At 39.5% G+C, this 19,843-nt stretch overlaps 1 protein-coding gene across 1 annotated transcript in view; it reads left to right on the top strand.

Annotated features, from left to right (window-relative positions):
- Positions 1-19,843, top strand: part of LOC140231471 (cytosolic Fe-S cluster assembly factor narfl-like) — a 51,313-nt gene that overhangs the window by 17,571 nt on the left and 13,899 nt on the right. Inside the window, exons 2-4 of the mRNA XM_072311601.1 lie at positions 14,449-14,541; positions 15,465-15,620; positions 19,452-19,584. Of these exons, the coding sequence (XP_072167702.1) occupies positions 14,449-14,541; positions 15,465-15,620; positions 19,452-19,584 (382 nt within the window). The remainder of the gene's footprint in view (positions 1-14,448; positions 14,542-15,464; positions 15,621-19,451; positions 19,585-19,843) is intronic.

Raw genomic sequence — 19,843 nt, 5'->3', positions numbered from 1 at the left:
CTACCACTCCTTCGGTTTAGGATGGTCAAATGATGGTTCAGCAGCTCGTTTGTGGCACGCTATGTGATGGTTTACACGCTGAATGTGTGGGACCAGTGAGTCATGACAGGGAGGCAGTCGAATCATGTCCACTCTTGATTTTGAGTTCAGTGTGTTTTCCTCTCCCACCATTTTCCTGAGAAGCTTGCTTCGTACTACGTTGACAGATTTGTCACGAGCTTGACCATACATAGCACATGTAAAAGCCTCCGACTGCTTCAGCAAGTCTTGCTCTGGTTCCCAATCCATGCCCAGTTGCCCTTTGTTTGATAGAAACAGAATAAAACAGTATAAAGTAAGAGCATAGATTATTTCTTCCAATATTTTTAACTCAAAAGTCTCAGCATGTCAATATCATAATCATTGATCTTGTATTATGACTATTTCGATATAATATTTGTTATTGTTGATGCAGAAAAGAAATTTAAAATGACCTGAATGCCTTGTGGTACTTTGGATTCTTCTGCAAGAGCTTCAGAGGTGCAACTTTCCCCTTGCCCTTAAAGGCGCTTGTACAATCCTCCCCAGTGAACACGTATAAACCAAGTAAGGTGGAGCACCATTCTTTGCCAAATTCAGCAGCCAGCTCGCTAAGGTTTATCAGACGTCGATGTTTTCCAATCCCGGTGTCGAGGTAGACAGTGATTGTGAGATCATGTGCGTGGAAGAGCAGGATGAAAAAAATGTCCGAGTCAGGTGTTCGCACAACTGCTGACTTGAACCCAAGCTTCTGAGCATGATGAAGGTACATGACTACACGCGTGTCTGTCTCCTGGTTTGATCGCAGGGATGTTAATTCTGAAACAACAACCTTTGATACAAGAAAGGAGACAAAAAGATTCGGTAGAATATCTGAGAGAGAAAGCTTGGGTGGAGAAGGAGTAAAATAATCGTTATTGAGTGAATATTGAGTTAAAATGCGTTAATTTTTTTTGGGAAAATGATTACCTCTCCATGCGACGCTTCCAGCTGGTAGGCTCTCCCCTCTACAACCACAACGGCGGCATGGCACTTCTCGAGTCTGGATGCCGCATCATTACTTCCCCACACCTTTAACAGCAACTTACAAAGCTGAACTTTGTTTGCATCATTGGCCAGGAAGAATTTGAAGTCTTTGGGTCTGTTTTTTTGCAGAACTCTCCACAATGAGCTTCTCACTTACCCCACGTCTCAGCCTTTCTTGAGCCTTGATAGAGTCTGGCTGATATGAGTCCGTGGAGAAGATGAAATTCTTCTTAAACACCATTTGGTCTAAGATCTGCAGACAGATGCCACCAAAGGTCGGGGGTAGGTTGGTCTGTGAATGGAATAATGCATTTCCATCTTGGATGAAGAAGGAGTCCTGAGGGTATGACACTTGGCTTGTTCTTTCCTCCAAGACGAAGTGCATCATGGCTGCTTTGTTGGTCTTTGCATAGAAGCCATCTGGAGTTCCAAGGCAGTGGGGAACAGGTGAAAGAGAGTATTGCATGAGCACTTCCAGATCAAGGGGTTCATCAAACAGCTGGGATTTGACTAGTAGCGTGAATGCCAAGTCACTCTGGTCTTGATATTGGACAAGCTGGATATGGAGATAAAATGTGGAAAACAATATCAGTGATGTAATTAACCGACTACACTTTTTTTTTTTTTAACTCGCTTGAGCAATAAATGAATATATTCACCTTTCCTTGTGATGTGGTAAGGGTGATTTTCTTGCTGGCATGGTCCATGGTCATCAGGTTCTGGCATTTGATTGGGTCAAAGAAGCTCTTCTCATGTTTTTGAGCCTTTCTTCAATGAAGATTGACTTTTGCTGTTCCCCCCAGGGCATCGGCAGGCATCACATCCACCTCAACTTCTACTGGAATGGGTGCTCCTGAATGCAATGCATAGAGCCTGTCAGAGGCTGCGTCATCAGGAATTGGGATCCTGAAGGGATTTAGGAAGTTGCGGATCGCATCTTCGGTTCGTTGCACAGCTTCCTCACTTTTCCTGATGTTGGCCGCCTCCCAAGTCACGATGCTTGCCTGTCCGTGGGATATCAGAGTCGTCTACCATGCCACATATCTCCATGAGTTTTTCGAAGTACTGGGCACGAGAAGATGTAGTGCGGCACCAGTGTTGGTATGCTCCAAATTTCTTGAAAATACCATGAAGACCACCTGAAAACAAACACGAAGAAATTAATTCATAAATATAATCTTTAAAATCTTGTTTTGAGGGGAAAAGAAGCAAGTCGGATAGATGATTAAAAAGGTCGGAAGAAGTGATATTAAGTACTTCTTCAGTCTTGAATTACCTGAGGATTTGGCGAATGTAATGTCTCTTCCATGGTCTTATCGACGGCACACAGCGACCCTGGCGTGAAAGATCTAGCAACACCTATGACGCCAGCATCGATCAGATCGCTGGCACCGGGATGATACATACCTCGAGTAGTTTATACTATCGAATGCGAAGAACAGACTGGCCATCTTGCTATTGCAAACATGGAACAGCTTCCGGTTGTTCGTCTTGACGGCAAAGAGAAGTATGAAGACAAGCCGCTGGTGGTCCATGACCGACAGGCAGAACTTCGCCATCTTCCCAAGGTGTCCTTGACGGACCTTCTCCTGGTAATTCAGATACTCATGGATGATGACGAGTGTCGATGCATCTTGCAAAGCGAGATCGAGATTGTGTCGTGAGGGAGACTTGATGACTTCCAGCACAACATCGGGGCAAAGCTTAATGTCCATAGCAACTCCTCAATGAGTACCTCCATCAGTAACCTCTCAAGTGCTTCACACACGGTTTTCAGGCAAAACAGTGCTTTAGCATAGGCTTTGCCGGAAAGTACACTTTTCAGACAACCTGTCATCACTAACTGAGCTTCCAACAGCACTTCAGCGTACCCAGAACCTCGACACTTGTGGTTCGTAATCATGCCGATGTAGTTCATTGATGTGTGAAAGGGTCCAGGGATGATGATATGGTCCTTGAATTTGTCTGTGTACTTCCACACAAGTGGAAGTGCTTTCATGCACACACCAAGATCAAATGTAATGATTGTGTATCGTTGTCTCACTTCGTTTGTGGCATCTTCCGATCTCAGGAGCAGCTCCTGAACAGTGTCATACTGCGTGATAGGCTGATCAATCGGCGTGTAGTACTAGTAGTCGATAGTGGATTTCCTTTCTGGAGCTATTCCAGTGGCAGAAATGAATCCACCCAAGCTGGGCACGATTTGCCTTCCTTTGCTTGATATCAGTCTACATCATGATCAACAGAGAGAAAGAGAAAATGAGTTATTCAAATGACGGGAGTTGTGCATGACATGGTACAATACATCTATCAGTATGCAATATATTGTATCAGCTTATGTGATTTAAACTAGGCACTATAAACTTAAATATTGTGTTTTAATGTGCCAGCTAACAGCATTACAGAAACCTTTATGAAGACCAGGACACTACTAAATCAGGTTCAATTATTAGTGTACTCAAAATGATTATTGTAAATCAGAAGATAAATTGTTACCTGCATATCAGCCACACGTAGTATCCTTGGAGACTTGCGACCATTTCCACATCATCGGGGGACACGAACGACGAATTTTCAGGAAACTTCGGGTTTTCTCGATTGTACACCGTGACTGGAGGAAGGGTCACTCTAGTTATCTGGGTCAGGCTTCTCCTCTTAGTCCTGTCAAACAGAGGGAGAGAACGATCAGCACTTGAGCCAGATTGATTTGTTTTCTCCTGGATCATGATGCCCGCAGCAGAATTAACAACATTTGATCCATGAACGTTTGTAGTTGTTCTATTTAGATTGTCCCATTCGTTGTGGAACACCGCACTACCATCACCGCAGATGATGTTTGGAGTCAGGAATGTTGACTCGGCATCAAGCGATTCTGCAATGGCTGTTTCTAGCTCGAGCCCAAAGTCATATGCCTCACAGTGTCCCAGCTTGTTCAAGATAGTTGTCAGTTGCTTACTTCGATACATGTGACGAATAGTCGTGCAGAGAAGCAAATGTTTCGACAGTTTCCACTGACCGTTGGTGACAGCACGACACAGATCTTCCCCAATAGAGTACACTAGGCGATTAACTCGTTCAGTCATTTGTACCCCGGAGTCGTATCCAGAAAGCACAAAGCTGAGGAAACTCTTAAGCTCTGCAGGCAGTTCATCCCTACTTCTTCGATCCAACTCGTCCGCACTTGGTGGCCATGGAAGATCATTAGAATCTTTATAAGCTTTCTGGATTATTTCTCGAAGACACAAAGCTGTCTCCCTCATGTGATCAACTCTCCCTAGCCAATAGGCAGACGCTATAGCATCGGATTTAGTGAGACTTACACTGTAGACCACCCAGAATGAGAAGTAGACATTCATTCTATTGAGAGGTATTTTGGAGAAAGTTATATCCTTCAGATCCTTGTCATTCTCGAGTCTTCCTTTGAGCTTTGAACTCCTGAATTCAGGATTCGGCACCCCCTGCGCATCCAGTTCCACACGAAGAGAAGTTAGTGGAATGACTTCACGGTTATCTAGGACTTCCTTTCTCAGCAGTTCCTTGACAGCACTGTATGCTGCATTATGAGCAGCTACAATTCGATCTTCCGTTCCTTTCCTGTTCACTTTCTCTTGGTGATTGTGATACTCGCTACAAAAACGGCGGTAACACTGTTCATGAAAGTGTGCATCAGCGGCATAGAGATCAACGCCTTTGACTTTCCGATAGAGGCGAAAATTACCGATAGTTTCTTCCATTTTCTCGATTTTCTGCCACCCTGACTCTCTATTTCTCCAAGCTGCAAAGGTTTGGGATGGTTTCTGAGTAGTACCATTAATCTTTATTGCATTTCTGTCGCAGAAAAAGCATTCATTTTGATTGAATTTATTTACGGCAGCAGCAGCAGACATACGCTTGCGTGGAAAATGGTACTTGGATGGTGCTGATTGTAGATGGATTTTGGTAGAAGGCTGTTCTAAGCAATCCAGGTGTTGTGTGAATCGTTTATAGCACTCTCTGTGGTAGCCAGTAATCTCTAAGTCAAGGCCCTCAAGACTCTGGAATTAGGTCGCACACATCCTTCATACGATGTTGTGAATCATGCGGCTCGGATAACCTCCTGTTTCGAATACTTTGCAGATATGACAATCTCTCTGAAGGATCTGATTTGACAAGTTTGTAAAGCTGGTAAATTTGCTATTTGATGGTATCCCTACGCGATGGATCACACAATTGGTCGACTCTTTACGTCTCAGTATATCGGAAATGGGTGATGTTTGTTCCACATTCCTCTTTTTCATTGTTGCCACTGTTGTTTAATCTTACATGTAGGTGAAAATTGACCAGACACTTGAAGTTAAGGTCAATATTGAAACCTTCTTATGAAATTCATGGACAGCATACCTTGGCAGATAGATCTGGAAAGAATGTAAATTGAGATTTTAAAAAAAAGAATATACAAACATGTATGTATATTTCTAGTAAAATGTATCTATTTGATGAATAGAACACTATATTTTGCTCTAACATGCCTAACTTGACGGCTGACAGCTGTCAGTTAAAAATGAAAAGTGTTTATCAAAACTTAAGATATAAGCAAAGAGGGACGAAATTTATATATTACACTATAATAGTAGAAGAACATTACCATTATACTATTCCTAAATATACTTTTGATATTCATTTGTTCCACAAGACGCAAATTGTGTAAAAAATCTAGAAAGCTACATTGCGACGATGCTATACCTTGACGATAATCATTTTTATGAATGCAGACTTTGCAATTTCGATACCATACCACAATCCAATATGAGCTAGACATTCTAGTCTGCATGGTGCGTGATTTATTCTTTGCAACTGATTGACAAATTGCCCTACATCGACGTAAATAAGCACTGAATTGATCAGTGTCTTAGTAGTAGCCATGATAAAAAATCATGGGCGTACATACTCGAGCAGGATTCGAACCTACGACCTCCTGATCACCGGACAGGCGTCATCTCCACTAGACCACCGAGCTTTCGCCCGACAGCAAGTGTTGGTTCTAATCCTCATAGCATGCAGCGGGTACTGCTTTGTTATTCAAATTTATGAAATTCTTCCGTCGAGATGTTTTCATTGCAACTGATTGACAAATTGCCCTACATCGACGTAAATAAGCACTGAATTGATCAGTGTCTTAGTAGTAGCCATGATAAAAAATCATGGGCGTACATACTCGAGCAGGATTCGAACCTACGACCTCCTGATCACCGGACAGGCGTCATCTCCACTAGACCACCGAGCTTTCGCCCGACAGCAAGTGTTGGTTCTAATCCTCATAGCATGCAGCGGGTACTGCTTTGTTATTCAAATTTATGAAATTCTTCCGTCGAGATGTTTTCATTGCAACTGATTGACAAATTGCCCTACATCGACGTAAATAAGCACTGAATTGATCAGTGTCTTAGTAGTAGCCATGATAAAAAATCATGGGCGTACATACTCGAGCAGGATTCGAACCTACGACCTCCTGATCACCGGACAGGCGTCATCTCCACTAGACCACCGAGCTTTCGCCCGACAGCAAGTGTTGGTTCTAATCCTCATAGCATGCAGCGGGTACTGCTTTGTTATTCAAATTTATGAAATTCTTCCGTCGAGATGTTTTCATTGCAACTGATTGACAAATTGCCCTACATCGACGTAAATAAGCACTGTCCGGTGATCAGGAGGTCGTAGGTTCGAATCCTGCTCGAGTATGTACGCCCATGATTTTTTATCATGGCTACTACTAAGACACTGATCAATTCAGTGCTTATTTACGTCGATGTAGGGCAATTTGTCAATCAGTTGCAATGAAAACATCTCGACGGAAGAATTTCATAAATTTGAATAACAAAGCAGTACCCGCTGCATGCTATGAGGATTAGAACCAACACTTGCTGTCGGGCGAAAGCTCGGTGGTCTAGTGGAGATGACGCCTGTCCGGTGATCAGGAGGTCGTAGGTTCGAATCCTGCTCGAGTATGTACGCCCATGATTTTTTTTTATCATGGCTACTACTAAGACACTGATCAATTCAGTGCTTATTTACGTCGATGTAGGGCAATTTGTCAATCAGTTGCAATGAAAACATCTCGACGGAAGAATTTCATAAATTTGAATAACAAAGCAGTACCCGCTGCATGCTATGAGGATTAGAACCAACACTTGCTGTCGGGCGAAAGCTCGGTGGTCTAGTGGAGATGACGCCTGTCCGGTGATCAGGAGGTCGTAGGTTCGAATCCTGCTCGAGTATGTACGCCCATGATTTTTTATCATGGCTACTACTAAGACACTGATCAATTCAGTGCTTATTTACGTCGATGTAGGGCAATTTGTCAATCAGTTGCAATGAAAACATCTCGACGGAAGAATTTCATAAATTTGAATAACAAAGCAGTACCCGCTGCATGCTATGAGGATTAGAACCAACACTTGCTGTCGGGCGAAAGCTCGGTGGTCTAGTGGAGATGACGCCTGTCCGGTGATCAGGAGGTCGTAGGTTCGAATCCTGCTCGAGTATGTACGCCCATGATTTTTTATCATGGCTACTACTAAGACACTGATCAATTCAGTGCTTATTTACGTCGATGTAGGGCAATTTGTCAATCAGTTGCAATGAAAACATCTCGACGGAAGAATTTCATAAATTTGAATAACAAAGCAGTACCCGCTGCATGCTATGAGGATTAGAACCAACACTTGCTGTCGGGCGAAAGCTCGGTGGTCTAGTGGAGATGACGCCTGTCCGGTGATCAGGAGGTCGTAGGTTCGAATCCTGCTCGAGTATGTACGCCCATGATTTTTTTATCATGGCTACTACTAAGACACTGATCAATTCAGTGCTTATTTACGTCGATGTAGGGCAATTTGTCAATCAGTTGCAATGAAAACATCTCGACGGAAGAATTTCATAAATTTGAATAACAAAGCAGTACCCGCTGCATGCTATGAGGATTAGAACCAACACTTGCTGTCGGGCGAAAGCTCGGTGGTCTAGTGGAGATGACGCCTGTCCGGTGATCAGGAGGTCGTAGGTTCGAATCCTGCTCGAGTATGTACGCCCATGATTTTTTATCATGGCTACTACTAAGACACTGATCAATTCAGTGCTTATTTACGTCGATGTAGGGCAATTTGTCAATCAGTTGCAATGAAAACATCTCGACGGAAGAATTTCATAAATTTGATTTATTCTTATTTGTCATTTAGACAAGTAAGTAACTCATTGATATGTTTTCAACATTTGATACACCGTGCGATCGACCAGTTGCATATCGTTATCATATGGAAACCATTACATAACATTATTGGGAAAGTGAAAAACATAGACATTTTTTTTAATCTTTCAAAAGATTTTGATAAGGTAATAACTTTTTGTACTTACGTAAGAATGTCCCCATCCATCGGTGAAAACAGGTGTTGAATCCGAAATCAAAACAAACTAGATTTGATGATGTCACTTGCAATCAGCATACTCTTTTGTCATGTGCGAACGCATAGAACAGTTCTAAGAGCAACTGAACGTTGCCTAACGCTTGAATGCGCTTCAAACATGATAAAGCGATTGCACACATTCCATTGTTTTAACGCACATTCAATGGAAAACGGTTAATATGCGCATTGAACAATTTTAATGCGGATTTGAGAAGCATATGCGTGTTTAATGCGCAAGTTAGATATAATACTGTTCAAGGAGAATTCATGGTGCATATCACGGTGAAATATATCACTTTTAAAGGTTCAGATACTATTTTCTCAAGGGAGTCTGTTCTGCTTGTGCATTATCGCACATTTTAGGGTCAAATTAAATGGCAAAAAATGTTGAATAATCCGTATTACATGATTATCATCTTAAGGGAAACGCAGTCTTATGAAATATAAGTGACTATGTAATTTACTTCTTTGAAGCCGAGCTAGTTAAGATGTGAGTTCGGCTAAGAACGTTTAAATATCATTCCTGGATCAATAGCAATTTGATTCAGCTAGCGTGAAATATTTGATTGTCTTTCATATTATCAATTCAAGGTTTTTATTGAAGAATTTTTGATGTAACCCAGTATCGGCCGGCATGAATTACACGGTTACTTCCCTTCATTTTGTTATGAAAAAAAAAAACAGTTTGCCGTGTTTGATTTTAAACTCTGAAAGGCTATTTAACAAGTTCTTTATTTATTAGCGCTTTAAGTGTAAGATTTTTTTCTTCACTTTAATCGTCCAATAAGAGAAAACTGTCATATTCAATTTTTTCTTTAACTTTTTAATGTCATATAAGTTCGGACTAATTCCACGTTCTTGGAGGGAAGTAAAAAGAAAAGAAATTATTGATAAGGGAAGCTGAATGGATTGAGTGTGGTAACAATGAATAGAAAAAGCATTTTTATTTCCTATAAGGAATAGAAAATGTAATTTTTCTTTCTTACGTCACCGATTTCGATGAGATTTGATCAAGAGATAGCAGTAATCTCCAACAAACCCCACAAACAGAACCTACGCAATTGCGCGCATCGATATTACCCTTAAATATTGCTGTAAAACCTATTGAACCATATCTCCTTTAATATCGTGTAACTTTTAAAGGAATTGGTATATTGGAAAGCCGTTTTCACATAATATTTATGTATGGGGGTTAACTTTAGGTAAATTCCAATGTTATTTGTAAACTCAAATTAGATATATGGAAAAGAACATTATTACTGAATTCCGTATTTTTGGGAAAAAATGTTAAAAAACATACTTCCTTCCTTAATATTTCAAGACAACACTGATTTATCCCATAAACTGAGGTATCAACTTGTAGGAAATTTAATTCTCTTTAAAATGATACCATTTTTATGGTAATTGGATATTCTTAACTAAAGTTATTCAAAAATAATCCGTCTCCTAGCAACGGGCGGCGGCCATCTTAGAAATATGCAAATTAGACGTGTGCACAACCTTTTTTTCTGCTGGCGACAACCGGATTCGCAAAGTAGAGGTTCTGACGATCTTCGGACATATATATCGTAAAATTTTGCTTTAGGGGGGGGGGGGGGGGTGCACGGGGACCCTTTCTGGCTGCTAGACTCGGTGCAGGTTTTTTAGGTGATACGCTATCAGCGTATCACCTATTGTGATTGTCAAAATCTCTCTTTATTTTTTTTTATTCTTCTTTCTTTCTGGACAATTTTGTGTCGTCAATATCTCAAGAATGACATTACGAAATAACATGACATTTTCAGTCAACATGTCTCATGACAAAATCTAGCCACAATAAGGTTTTCATGACAGTTACATATCTATGACGTCATCTAGGCGCCATTTTGTGATTTTCGGACCTTGTCACATGATCGATCATAACTTCATAACTAGATGTCATTTGTGTATCATTTTCGGTGGACATGAAGTTCAGGTCACGCTCTATCTTACTTTTTAACGCTAGTTACACAGGTTATCATTACGCGCGCGTAAGCGCGCGTCAAAATTTTAAAAGGCTCAAAACGACTTCCCAATGGGAAATCTCGAAGTTTCAGACAATTTTAAGCGTTTCAAACATTTTCTCGCGTGCGCGTCCGTCCGCGCAATTTCGCGCACAGAGCCCGTAAGCAACATGAAAATGCAATTTTTTTGACTGATTTGGATTCCTGATACTTTGAGTAATAATATCCATTGATTTCCGATCGATTACGACCTATAACAAAGGAATGCACTGGCGTCAAAGTTGAAATTCCGCGTGCGCGTCTTTCTGCAAATATAGTGAAAAAACATGTCTTTGTTTATTTCGCCATAGCTCTTTAAATCGTCCGTTGACCCTATATTTCTATTGCATATTACAAAAGTATATGAATTGTAAGTAACATTCCAAGTATCAGTATTGCCAGGAATACGCGATGACGTCATCATATCGTCATTTTAAATCAAAAAAGTGGAATTGATTTTTTTGAGGTACTGTTTCTGACATTCATTTGCTCGTATCTCTGTTGTTTAAGCTCAATATTACCCCAAATTCAGATATGTTGCACTTTGAACATTTGCCTTTGAAGGCCATGTGATGGTATTGAAATATGATAACGTCATCATACTAGAAATTGTGATTAAAGGTAAAGACTCAAAATCAGACAAGTTTACGTGTTATGTCTATGGGAGGTGATTTTTTTTTAAACCATGCATTGACTTGACAACGTTTAAGCACCTTTACCTCATCTGATTTTACTCCATTTCCTCTGAAACATAAATATGTTGTAGCTGAGACAACAAGCTTTAGTAATCATGCATTTTATGTTTTCAAATCTCCTCATCAGGTTGACAATTTTGCAATTTAAAACTGAAAATGAGAATGCAATCTGTACGGAACGATTCCCAATTTTTCTTTGCAACTGTATAGTGATCGAATCCACGCTGCCACTTGTGGGAAGTTGAATAGCGCCATCACAAGTCAACACTGTCACGATAGTATTTAGATTTAAGTTTCGCACTCGATCTTCAGGACAGCCATGTGGCATAATCGGTTAGCGCGCTGGTTGTTCATAACGCCATACCGGAAGGCGAGAGGTTCGACTCCCGCAGGACTTTTATCCGTTCTTTCTTTTTTTTTCTCTTTTTTTTTCGGGAGTTCAGCTTTACTCCGATGTCATTTATCGTATTACTTTATCAAGTGTACGTAACCCGTGAACACGGCTGCTCTATTTCCCTTGTTTTGTATTGGAGTTTGGAGATTGGGTTTGCTTCATTAATTTTGTCACACTTAATGTTGTAAATTGCCCCTTGTTACAGTGTCCCGCTTGCCACCTTTCGTTTGCTCTTTCCTTTTCTCTTCATTGGTTATTGTTATACTGTAACAGGATAGGTAGGAACATGTATGTTTAAATAACTTGCAGGAATGGGAGCTGAATTGATTAACTCTAGTCCAGGTGTATGGCGTCTCGCTCATCTCTTTGAAATTCCAGGTTGTTATTGTTTGACCCAATAACGAAGTTGTAAACAGGTTATATGTTGTTATAGAGGTATCTTGTGCCACATGAATGGAAAGCATCACTGTTTAGTAGTAGTAATGAACTTTTTCATGTTGTATATGGTATAAATATTTAAGATAAATATATATATATATATATATATATATATATATATATATATATATAAATAAAAAAAGATTAAAGATAAATTTCACATCCAATCTTCGGTACAGCCGTGTGGCTTTATAGTCACTTAGCGCGCTGCATGGTCATTATGCACTACCTTAGGACGAGATGTTCGAGACCCGCAGGACGCTATCATTTTTTTCTCTCTCTTTCTTTGTGTTTCTTTTGGCAGTTCAGCTTTATTCCGATCGATGTCATTTATCGTATTATCTTATCAATTATACTACCCCACGACACACAGTCGCTCAAGTTCCTCTTTTTTTTTTGTCGGAGGCTCTAGGTTGGATTTGCTTCATTTATCATACGTATTGTTTAAATTGCCCTTGGTACAGTGCCCCGCTTGCCACCTTTCCTTTTCCCTTTCCTTTTCTCTACGTTTGTTCCTGTTATATTGTCACAAGACAGGTCGGAAAATAATTTGCATAACTCAACTGGAGCAGGAATGGCAACTGAATGAATTAACTCTAGGCCAGGTGTATGGCGTCTCGCTCATCTCTTTGAAATTCCAGGATGTTATTGTTTGACGCAATAACGGAGTTGTAGACAGGTTTTATGTTGCTATAGAGGTATCTTGTGCCACATGAGTAGAAGGCATCACTGTTCAGTAGTAGTAATGAACTTTTTCATGTCCCTCCATGTCAATTATAGTGTGGTTTAAAGGGGTTGTGTGTCTATCTGCCAAAGAAAAGGAATAACTTATTTTCGTCATGGCTGTTTCTCTATGCGTAGCCGTAGGTAATGAGTGTTGTTGGTATCTGAGCAGTGAAGAACAGAGCATCAGGCTAAAATCCCCCTTAGTTATACGCGCTAAGCGTTCAATTTGATATATCTTTCTTTCTGAAGTCAATCCCTGCTAATGGAGTTACAGAATTATGTTATGACACGTTTCACTGAAAGTTTGTAAAGCAAAGTTTCAAGGCAAGCAATTGTACATGAATATACCTACCATTGATTTCAGAGGGAAATTATGGTATGCATAAATGTAAGGGTATCATTGCTTTGGAATTGCTGAGACAACATGCTTGGCACGAGGGCTTCCACTTCTAATAACTGATCCCTTTGAAGATGTGTCGGTCACGGGTGATCGTCATGATTCATCTTTCACGTAGAAGCTTGCGTTCCACACTCTTGGTTCAAGAAGACTTACCATCATACTTCAAATTGTTATTAAAGGTAAAGACTCAAAATCAGACAAGTTTACGTGTTATCTCTATGGGAGGTGATTTTTTTTTTTTTTATGTGCATTAACTTGACAACGTTTAAGCACCTTTATCTCAGATGATTTTGCTCCATTTCCTCTGTAACTTAAGTGTGTGGTAACTGAGACAATAAGCTGCAGTAATCATGCATGTTATTCTTTGAAATCTCCTTATTAGTTTGACAATTTTGCAGTTTAAAACTGAAAATGAGAATGGAATGTGGACAAAACGATTCCTGATTCATCTTTCACATACATAAGTTTACGTTCCTCTTTTTTTTCTCGTCGAGACGTATGGCCGAGTGGTTAAAGGCGACGTCTCAGAGACGTGAGGTTGCACACGTGCGGGTTCGAACCCCACAAGATCACGAAACAAAATACCTAGCTTTTTTACTTTTTTTTTCTTCAATTTTGTATTACATATATCGTCCATGTAGAAATCACATTCGTATATAAACGCACCTATACACACACAGACACACACACACACACACACAATATCCCTCTGTTTTGTGTTGGAGACCACATTGCTTCGACTGCTGCAGAATGTTGCATCCTGACTCTGTCAAATAGTATGTAATGACGACAACGGAGGTGTTGTACTTTGAGCAATTGTCTTTCAAGTCCATGTCATTGTTTTGTACTTTGATGACGTCATCACACTGAAAATTGTGATTAAAGGCAAGGTATCAAAATCAGCCGATTATAGGTTTTATGTCTGCGGGACGTATTTTTCCGAAATTGCCAGAAATGGCACAGCGACCCCTCAGTCGTTACAAGGCCGCATTTCCTTCTAGCAATGCAATACATGTTCACGCGGCCACGATTGTTGAGTGGGCATTGACTTTTTCCCCCTGTAATATCTATACATTTTTTTTTTTTTCGGCCTTACCGTTTCCGTGGATGTCCCGTGGCCGAGTGGTTAGAGAAACCGTTTTGCATGCACGCTCAATACAACTTCAAGGTGCCTATATCACATTCTTTTCTTTGTCGATCACAGATGACCGACATCTGATGACCCCAGGCGTATCACCTAACTCGTCAGTGTGACGAGTTTCATGTCTCGTTATGTTTATTTCTTCTTTTCTAGGAATGCATCAAGCCAGTGAAGGTGGAGAAAACAATAGGAAAAGCAGGCGCAATCCGCATCGAAAATGATGGGACCTATGTTCAACTTGATAATGTAAGTAGTTTCATTGTACAATCTCAGCAAGTTTTTAATCGTTTTGTTTTGGCCCAGTAATTTTGCTCATAATTATTGTTCAGTGTTGTTGTATGTATTTGTGTATATGTATTGAATGTATAAAATTCATATCTTTTATGCTGCAAAACTGGTGAGGTTAGTAGATAATCAAATGTCCTTTGTTGTGGCAAAATCATGTCTAGAATCTACATTCACTTTTCCTTGATTAATTTGTAAACTTTAACTAGTAGTTTTTCATTTCCATGTACTTCAAAACTACAATAGATTAGTTACAAGTCTTCACTCTCACTGTGATACCTGACTGACCTTTGAAGTCCATTAAATGTAAATTTTGTTCTTCAGTAAGAGGAAAATGTATATAAAGTCTACTCCAAAATCAGCTTAGTAAACTTTTCATATCTCTAGTTTGACATTTTTTTTCAAGACTTCACAGTGAAAGTTTTGCAAGATGTCAGAAACATTTTTGTTGTTGTTTTTGTGTGTTTGCTTTTGACTTTGTCATTTTTCTGAAACAAGTGTAAGCCAACATTAACCAACTGAATTAGAATGTTCTGTAGAGTTGGGGTAACTAACTTGTCGTACCCTACAGTGTAATGCAAATCTCCTGTAACATAGAAATTCTTGTTTTGCATTATGGCACCATTGTGATATGAGCTGTACAAAATTGTCAACAGTTAAGATGATATTTCAAGGTGAGAAATTTTGTGCAAGTAGTTGGCCTTGTCACTTTGTGTCCAAGTAGTATGAATATACTGTATTTTAGCTCAGTTTGTTAACATACCTGGTAACAATTAAGAGCCATCATCTTATTACAAGACGGTGATACCTTTGATTTGTACTATTTAAAGTTTGGCAAGTAGAGCAATTCACTGTCTTAATGTTTGGTTAATCATGTGATGTAGTCTGGAGGTTCAACGAAGCTGCAAAAAGCTCAGATTACACTGAATGACTGCTTAGCATGTAGTGGCTGCATCACTTCTGCTGAGAGCGTGCTCATCACTCTGCAAAGTCAAGACGAACTGTACAAGGTGTTAGAAGGGAACAGAAAATTGATTGAGGTGAGTTCACTTCTAGTATCTGTGATTAATTGAGCACTCCTTGAATGCAAATACTGTTCTGTGTGTTTATATGTGGTGGAATTCATGAAGATTAAGACAGCGTGGTTTGTTTTCATTTACTTTGAAATAACACTACATGGGTGGTTATTTTTTTCACTCACTTTTAACTTGAATTTTCAGAGGAATTCTGCATTTAGAAGTGATTCATTTGCTTGTTCATTTTGGTTTTTTTGTTTATATTTTTGTGCCCGCCGAACGAGTTCGAGCAGGGGACTATGAAACGGGCTCCGTACGTGTGTGTGTCCGTCTGTCCGTGTGTGCGTCCGTGTGTTAATCAAAATCTTCAATTTGCTACTTCTCTGTCATTTATGAGCCAATTTTGATTTTGTTTGCTTTATATGATAGCACTACATGGGAGCTTTGAAACTTCTACACAGAATTTTAGTCGTGACCTTTGACCTTGACCTTTGACCTATATTGTACATTTTGCTACAAAATGCTACTCCTTCGCCATTTCTAACCCGATTTCGATTCCGTTTGCTTTATATGATGGCACTAGGTGAGGGCTTCAAAACTTCTACACAGAATTTTGACTTTTGACTTCTTTGACCTTTGACCTTGATTTTGACCTGTATTGTACATTTTGCTACAAAATGCTACTCCTTCGCCATTTCTAACCCGATTTCGATTCCATTTGCTTTATGTGATGGCACTAGGTGAGGGCTTCAACACTTCTACACAGAATTTTGACCTTTGACTTCTTTGACCTTTGACCTTGATTTTTTGACCTATATTGTACATTTTGCTACAAAATGCTACTCCTTCGCCATTTCTAACCCGATTTCGATTCCGTTTGCTTTATGTGATGGCACTAGGTGAGGGCTTCAACACTTCTACACAGAATTTTGACCTTTGACTTCTTTGACCTTTGACCTTGATTATTTGACCCGTATTATACATTTTGCTACAAAATGCTACTCCTTCGCCATTTCTAACCCGATTTCGATTCCGTTTGCTTTATGTGACGGCACTAGGTGAGGGCTTCAACACTTCTACACAGAATTTTGACCTTTGACTTCTTTGACCTTTGACCTTGATTATTTGACCCGTATTATACATTTTGCTACAAAATGCTACTCCTTCGCCATTTCTAACCCGATTTTGATTCCGTTTGCTTTATGTGATGGCACTAGGTGAGGGCTTCAACACTTCTACACAGAATTTTGACCTTTGACTTCTTTGACCTTTGACCTTGATTTTTTGACCTGTATTGTACACTTTGCTACAAAATGCTACTCCTTCGCCATTTCTTACCCGAATTCAATTCTGTTTGATTTATGTGATGGCACTAGGTGAGGGCTTTAAAACTTCTACACAGAATTTTGACCTTTGACCTTTGACCTTAATTGTTGACCTACATTTTGTTGTACATTTTGCTACAAAATGCTACTCCTTCGCCATTTCTAACCCGATTTCGATTCCGTTTGCTTTGTGTGATGGCACTAGGTGAGCGCTTCAAAACTTCTACACAGAATTTTGACCTTTGACTTCTTTGACCTTTGACCTTGATTTTTGACCTATATTGTACATTTTGCTACAAAATGCTACTTCCGGCGGGGACATATATTGCGTACCGCGTAATTTCTACTTTTCCTTGTTTCTTTTAGGAGTTCAGTGCCATTTCTCTTTTTCAAATTTAACTTAGTTAAAGGATGTAAAGTGAAACAATACTGGGTAATATGTAATAGGAACGGCAAAAAAATGTTATTTTGTATGTTTTTATTGAAAAGTCCTATTAGTGGTGACCACTTGGAAAATATAACTTCAATGAAGGATGATGGCATCACCTCACAACTCTCCCATCAATTTCTGCACTTATATCTGGTCAATGATTTTAAAACTATGACCCCCACATTTGTAGCACTAGTAGGCTAACAATCATTGCTCAGTACAAGACAAGACATACTTTCCTTCCATTGGAAAAACAAAAGGAAATAAGTAAAGATCTGCATGAAGGACCACTGGAGATGTGTGAGCTGTTGACAAGATTAATTCGTCTAATTTTCAGATACTAATGTGTTTGTGCTTGACATCACTGTCGTGGATAGGGGGTACTTAGGGGGCTGTGATGATGTGGTGATAGACCCCAGGACTCAAATGAATGAGTGGACGCAGGATTGTCGTTCACTTGACTTTATTGGTGTCAGTAAATCGACACACAAAAAAGAAAACACTGCAAGAAACAGGAAAACAATCATAAGTTTGTATTCAACATTTCATTTCTTAATAAATTGATCACTTTCTTTTTGCAATGCAAGAGCACTTCCCAAAATGTGAAAACTATATGTTTCTAAATCTACAAATGTAATTACTTTCTATGCAGATCAAGATAGAAGCTATGATGCAATACACAATAAATTGTCTTCAACACTCCTGGACTCACTATCCACACAATTATCTCGAATATCCAAACTTCCCAGGATATCCACAAAACTCAATGACTTATTCATCGCCCGATACATGAACTAGTATTGTATCAATGAAACTCTAATCGACCACCATCTAAACTCGCATGTACAATCTAAACATGCACTCGAATAAACAATTTAATCATTACCCCATAGCGACTATCATCAATCATGTACATACCAATAATTACTTCCATGTATATCTGTTTAAATTTCTGCATACCAAAGCCTTCCCCCTTTTTAGCAATAGATAAATCACCAAAAATATTCATAGTTGTATCATAAACAGTGCACATTAAACAAAAAATGATGAACAATTGCTCATAAATCATTCATGCCTACCCTAAAGTCAGGTAGCAACTCGCTCTTTGGAAATATGAACCCTCATCCTCAGACATGAGAACACCAGTACCGGAGGGCTGAACATCTCACCCATGAACAAGTTTGTCTTGTCCAAAAGAAACTGCCAAAAACCAAAAGACATCATAACAGACAGAAAACAGCCAGACTCAACCCATTGCGGCAGGTTGCTTGTCCTACGGTGTGAGAGTGCGAAGTGAGGTGTGTGTCGTGCAGCGTGCAGTGCAAGTGTCCAAATTTCCCGCGGTACATACGACCATCACAAAGGGCGCATTCGTGTGCAACTCAACCCCTGGAAAATGACTAATATTCATCCGCCTACTGTCCAATTCTGTTTACAGCAAATTTCCCAAAATTATAAAAATTATCCGTCTCACTCCTATTTCTAAACACACCAATCTAACCTTCCATTTTCCAACTACATATACCAAATTACGTATCACAAATAGGGAGTACATTAATTCCAGACACTAATTTCTGATACATCGGTGACATGGTCATCTTGAATACCTAAAACATTCCGAATTCCTGACTGTGATTACCAAGCACGTTCAACAAAGAGTGCTTTGTAAACAACTCCTGTTTCACAACATCTGTCTAATGAGCTGTAATAAACTCACAATAGGCTAGTAGTCTTCAATAAAGTATTTTCATCACTTTCTCGATTTCCATTTCCCGTCATCACTGCCTCATAAAAAGATGAAGCTTTCTCAGTTTTTGACTAAATTTGATGAAACTTTGACTTTTCTGTTTGCTCATTAACACTTTATTTATCATTGTCAACTTGAAAAAGACTGGGTTGCATTCAAAGGAAAAAATATCTTCCTGTAAGCAATAGTTTGAAAAGGAAATATCTACCACTAGTACAGTATTGCTGTAAAAGCAATTAAGTGTACCCCAGGATTGTTGAAAGATGATTGATTAATATAGAAATGAAATGGATGTAAAATTATGTGCTAATCATGAGGCAAATTGAGTATCTTAAAGTGTATGCCTTCCCCAGAATGGAGAGCCTGAGAAGCAGAAGACAGTGGTGGTATCTGTCTCACCACAATCAAGAGCATCATTGGCAGCCAAATACAAGTTGTCTCTTCAAGACACAGCAGCAAAACTTACCACATTTCTCAGAGAATTGGGTAAGTTCTGCTAAAGGGAATGTCTTTAGATCATCAGCATAATTTATCATCCCTGTTTTCTTGTTCATTCCTTTAGTGCTTGCCCTATTTTTACTGAGTCAAACATGACTTTGAAGAACTAGGTGTAAAAGTGGGAATATTCACAGTGTTGAAATTTTTGCCCATTTTGCACCAAGAAAAAAGCGCATAAATAAAAGCAAGCGAAAATGTTTTTGCTTGCCATATGTTCCAGCAGTCGATGTCTTGATTCCACAGAATC

The sequence above is a fragment of the Diadema setosum genome, chromosome 8, assembly GCF_964275005.1.
Source record: "Diadema setosum chromosome 8, eeDiaSeto1, whole genome shotgun sequence".
Lineage (NCBI taxonomy): Eukaryota > Metazoa > Echinodermata > Echinoidea > Diadematoida > Diadematidae > Diadema > Diadema setosum.
Note: the sequence above shows the minus strand (reverse complement) of the source record. Positions and strands in the feature narration are given on the sequence as shown.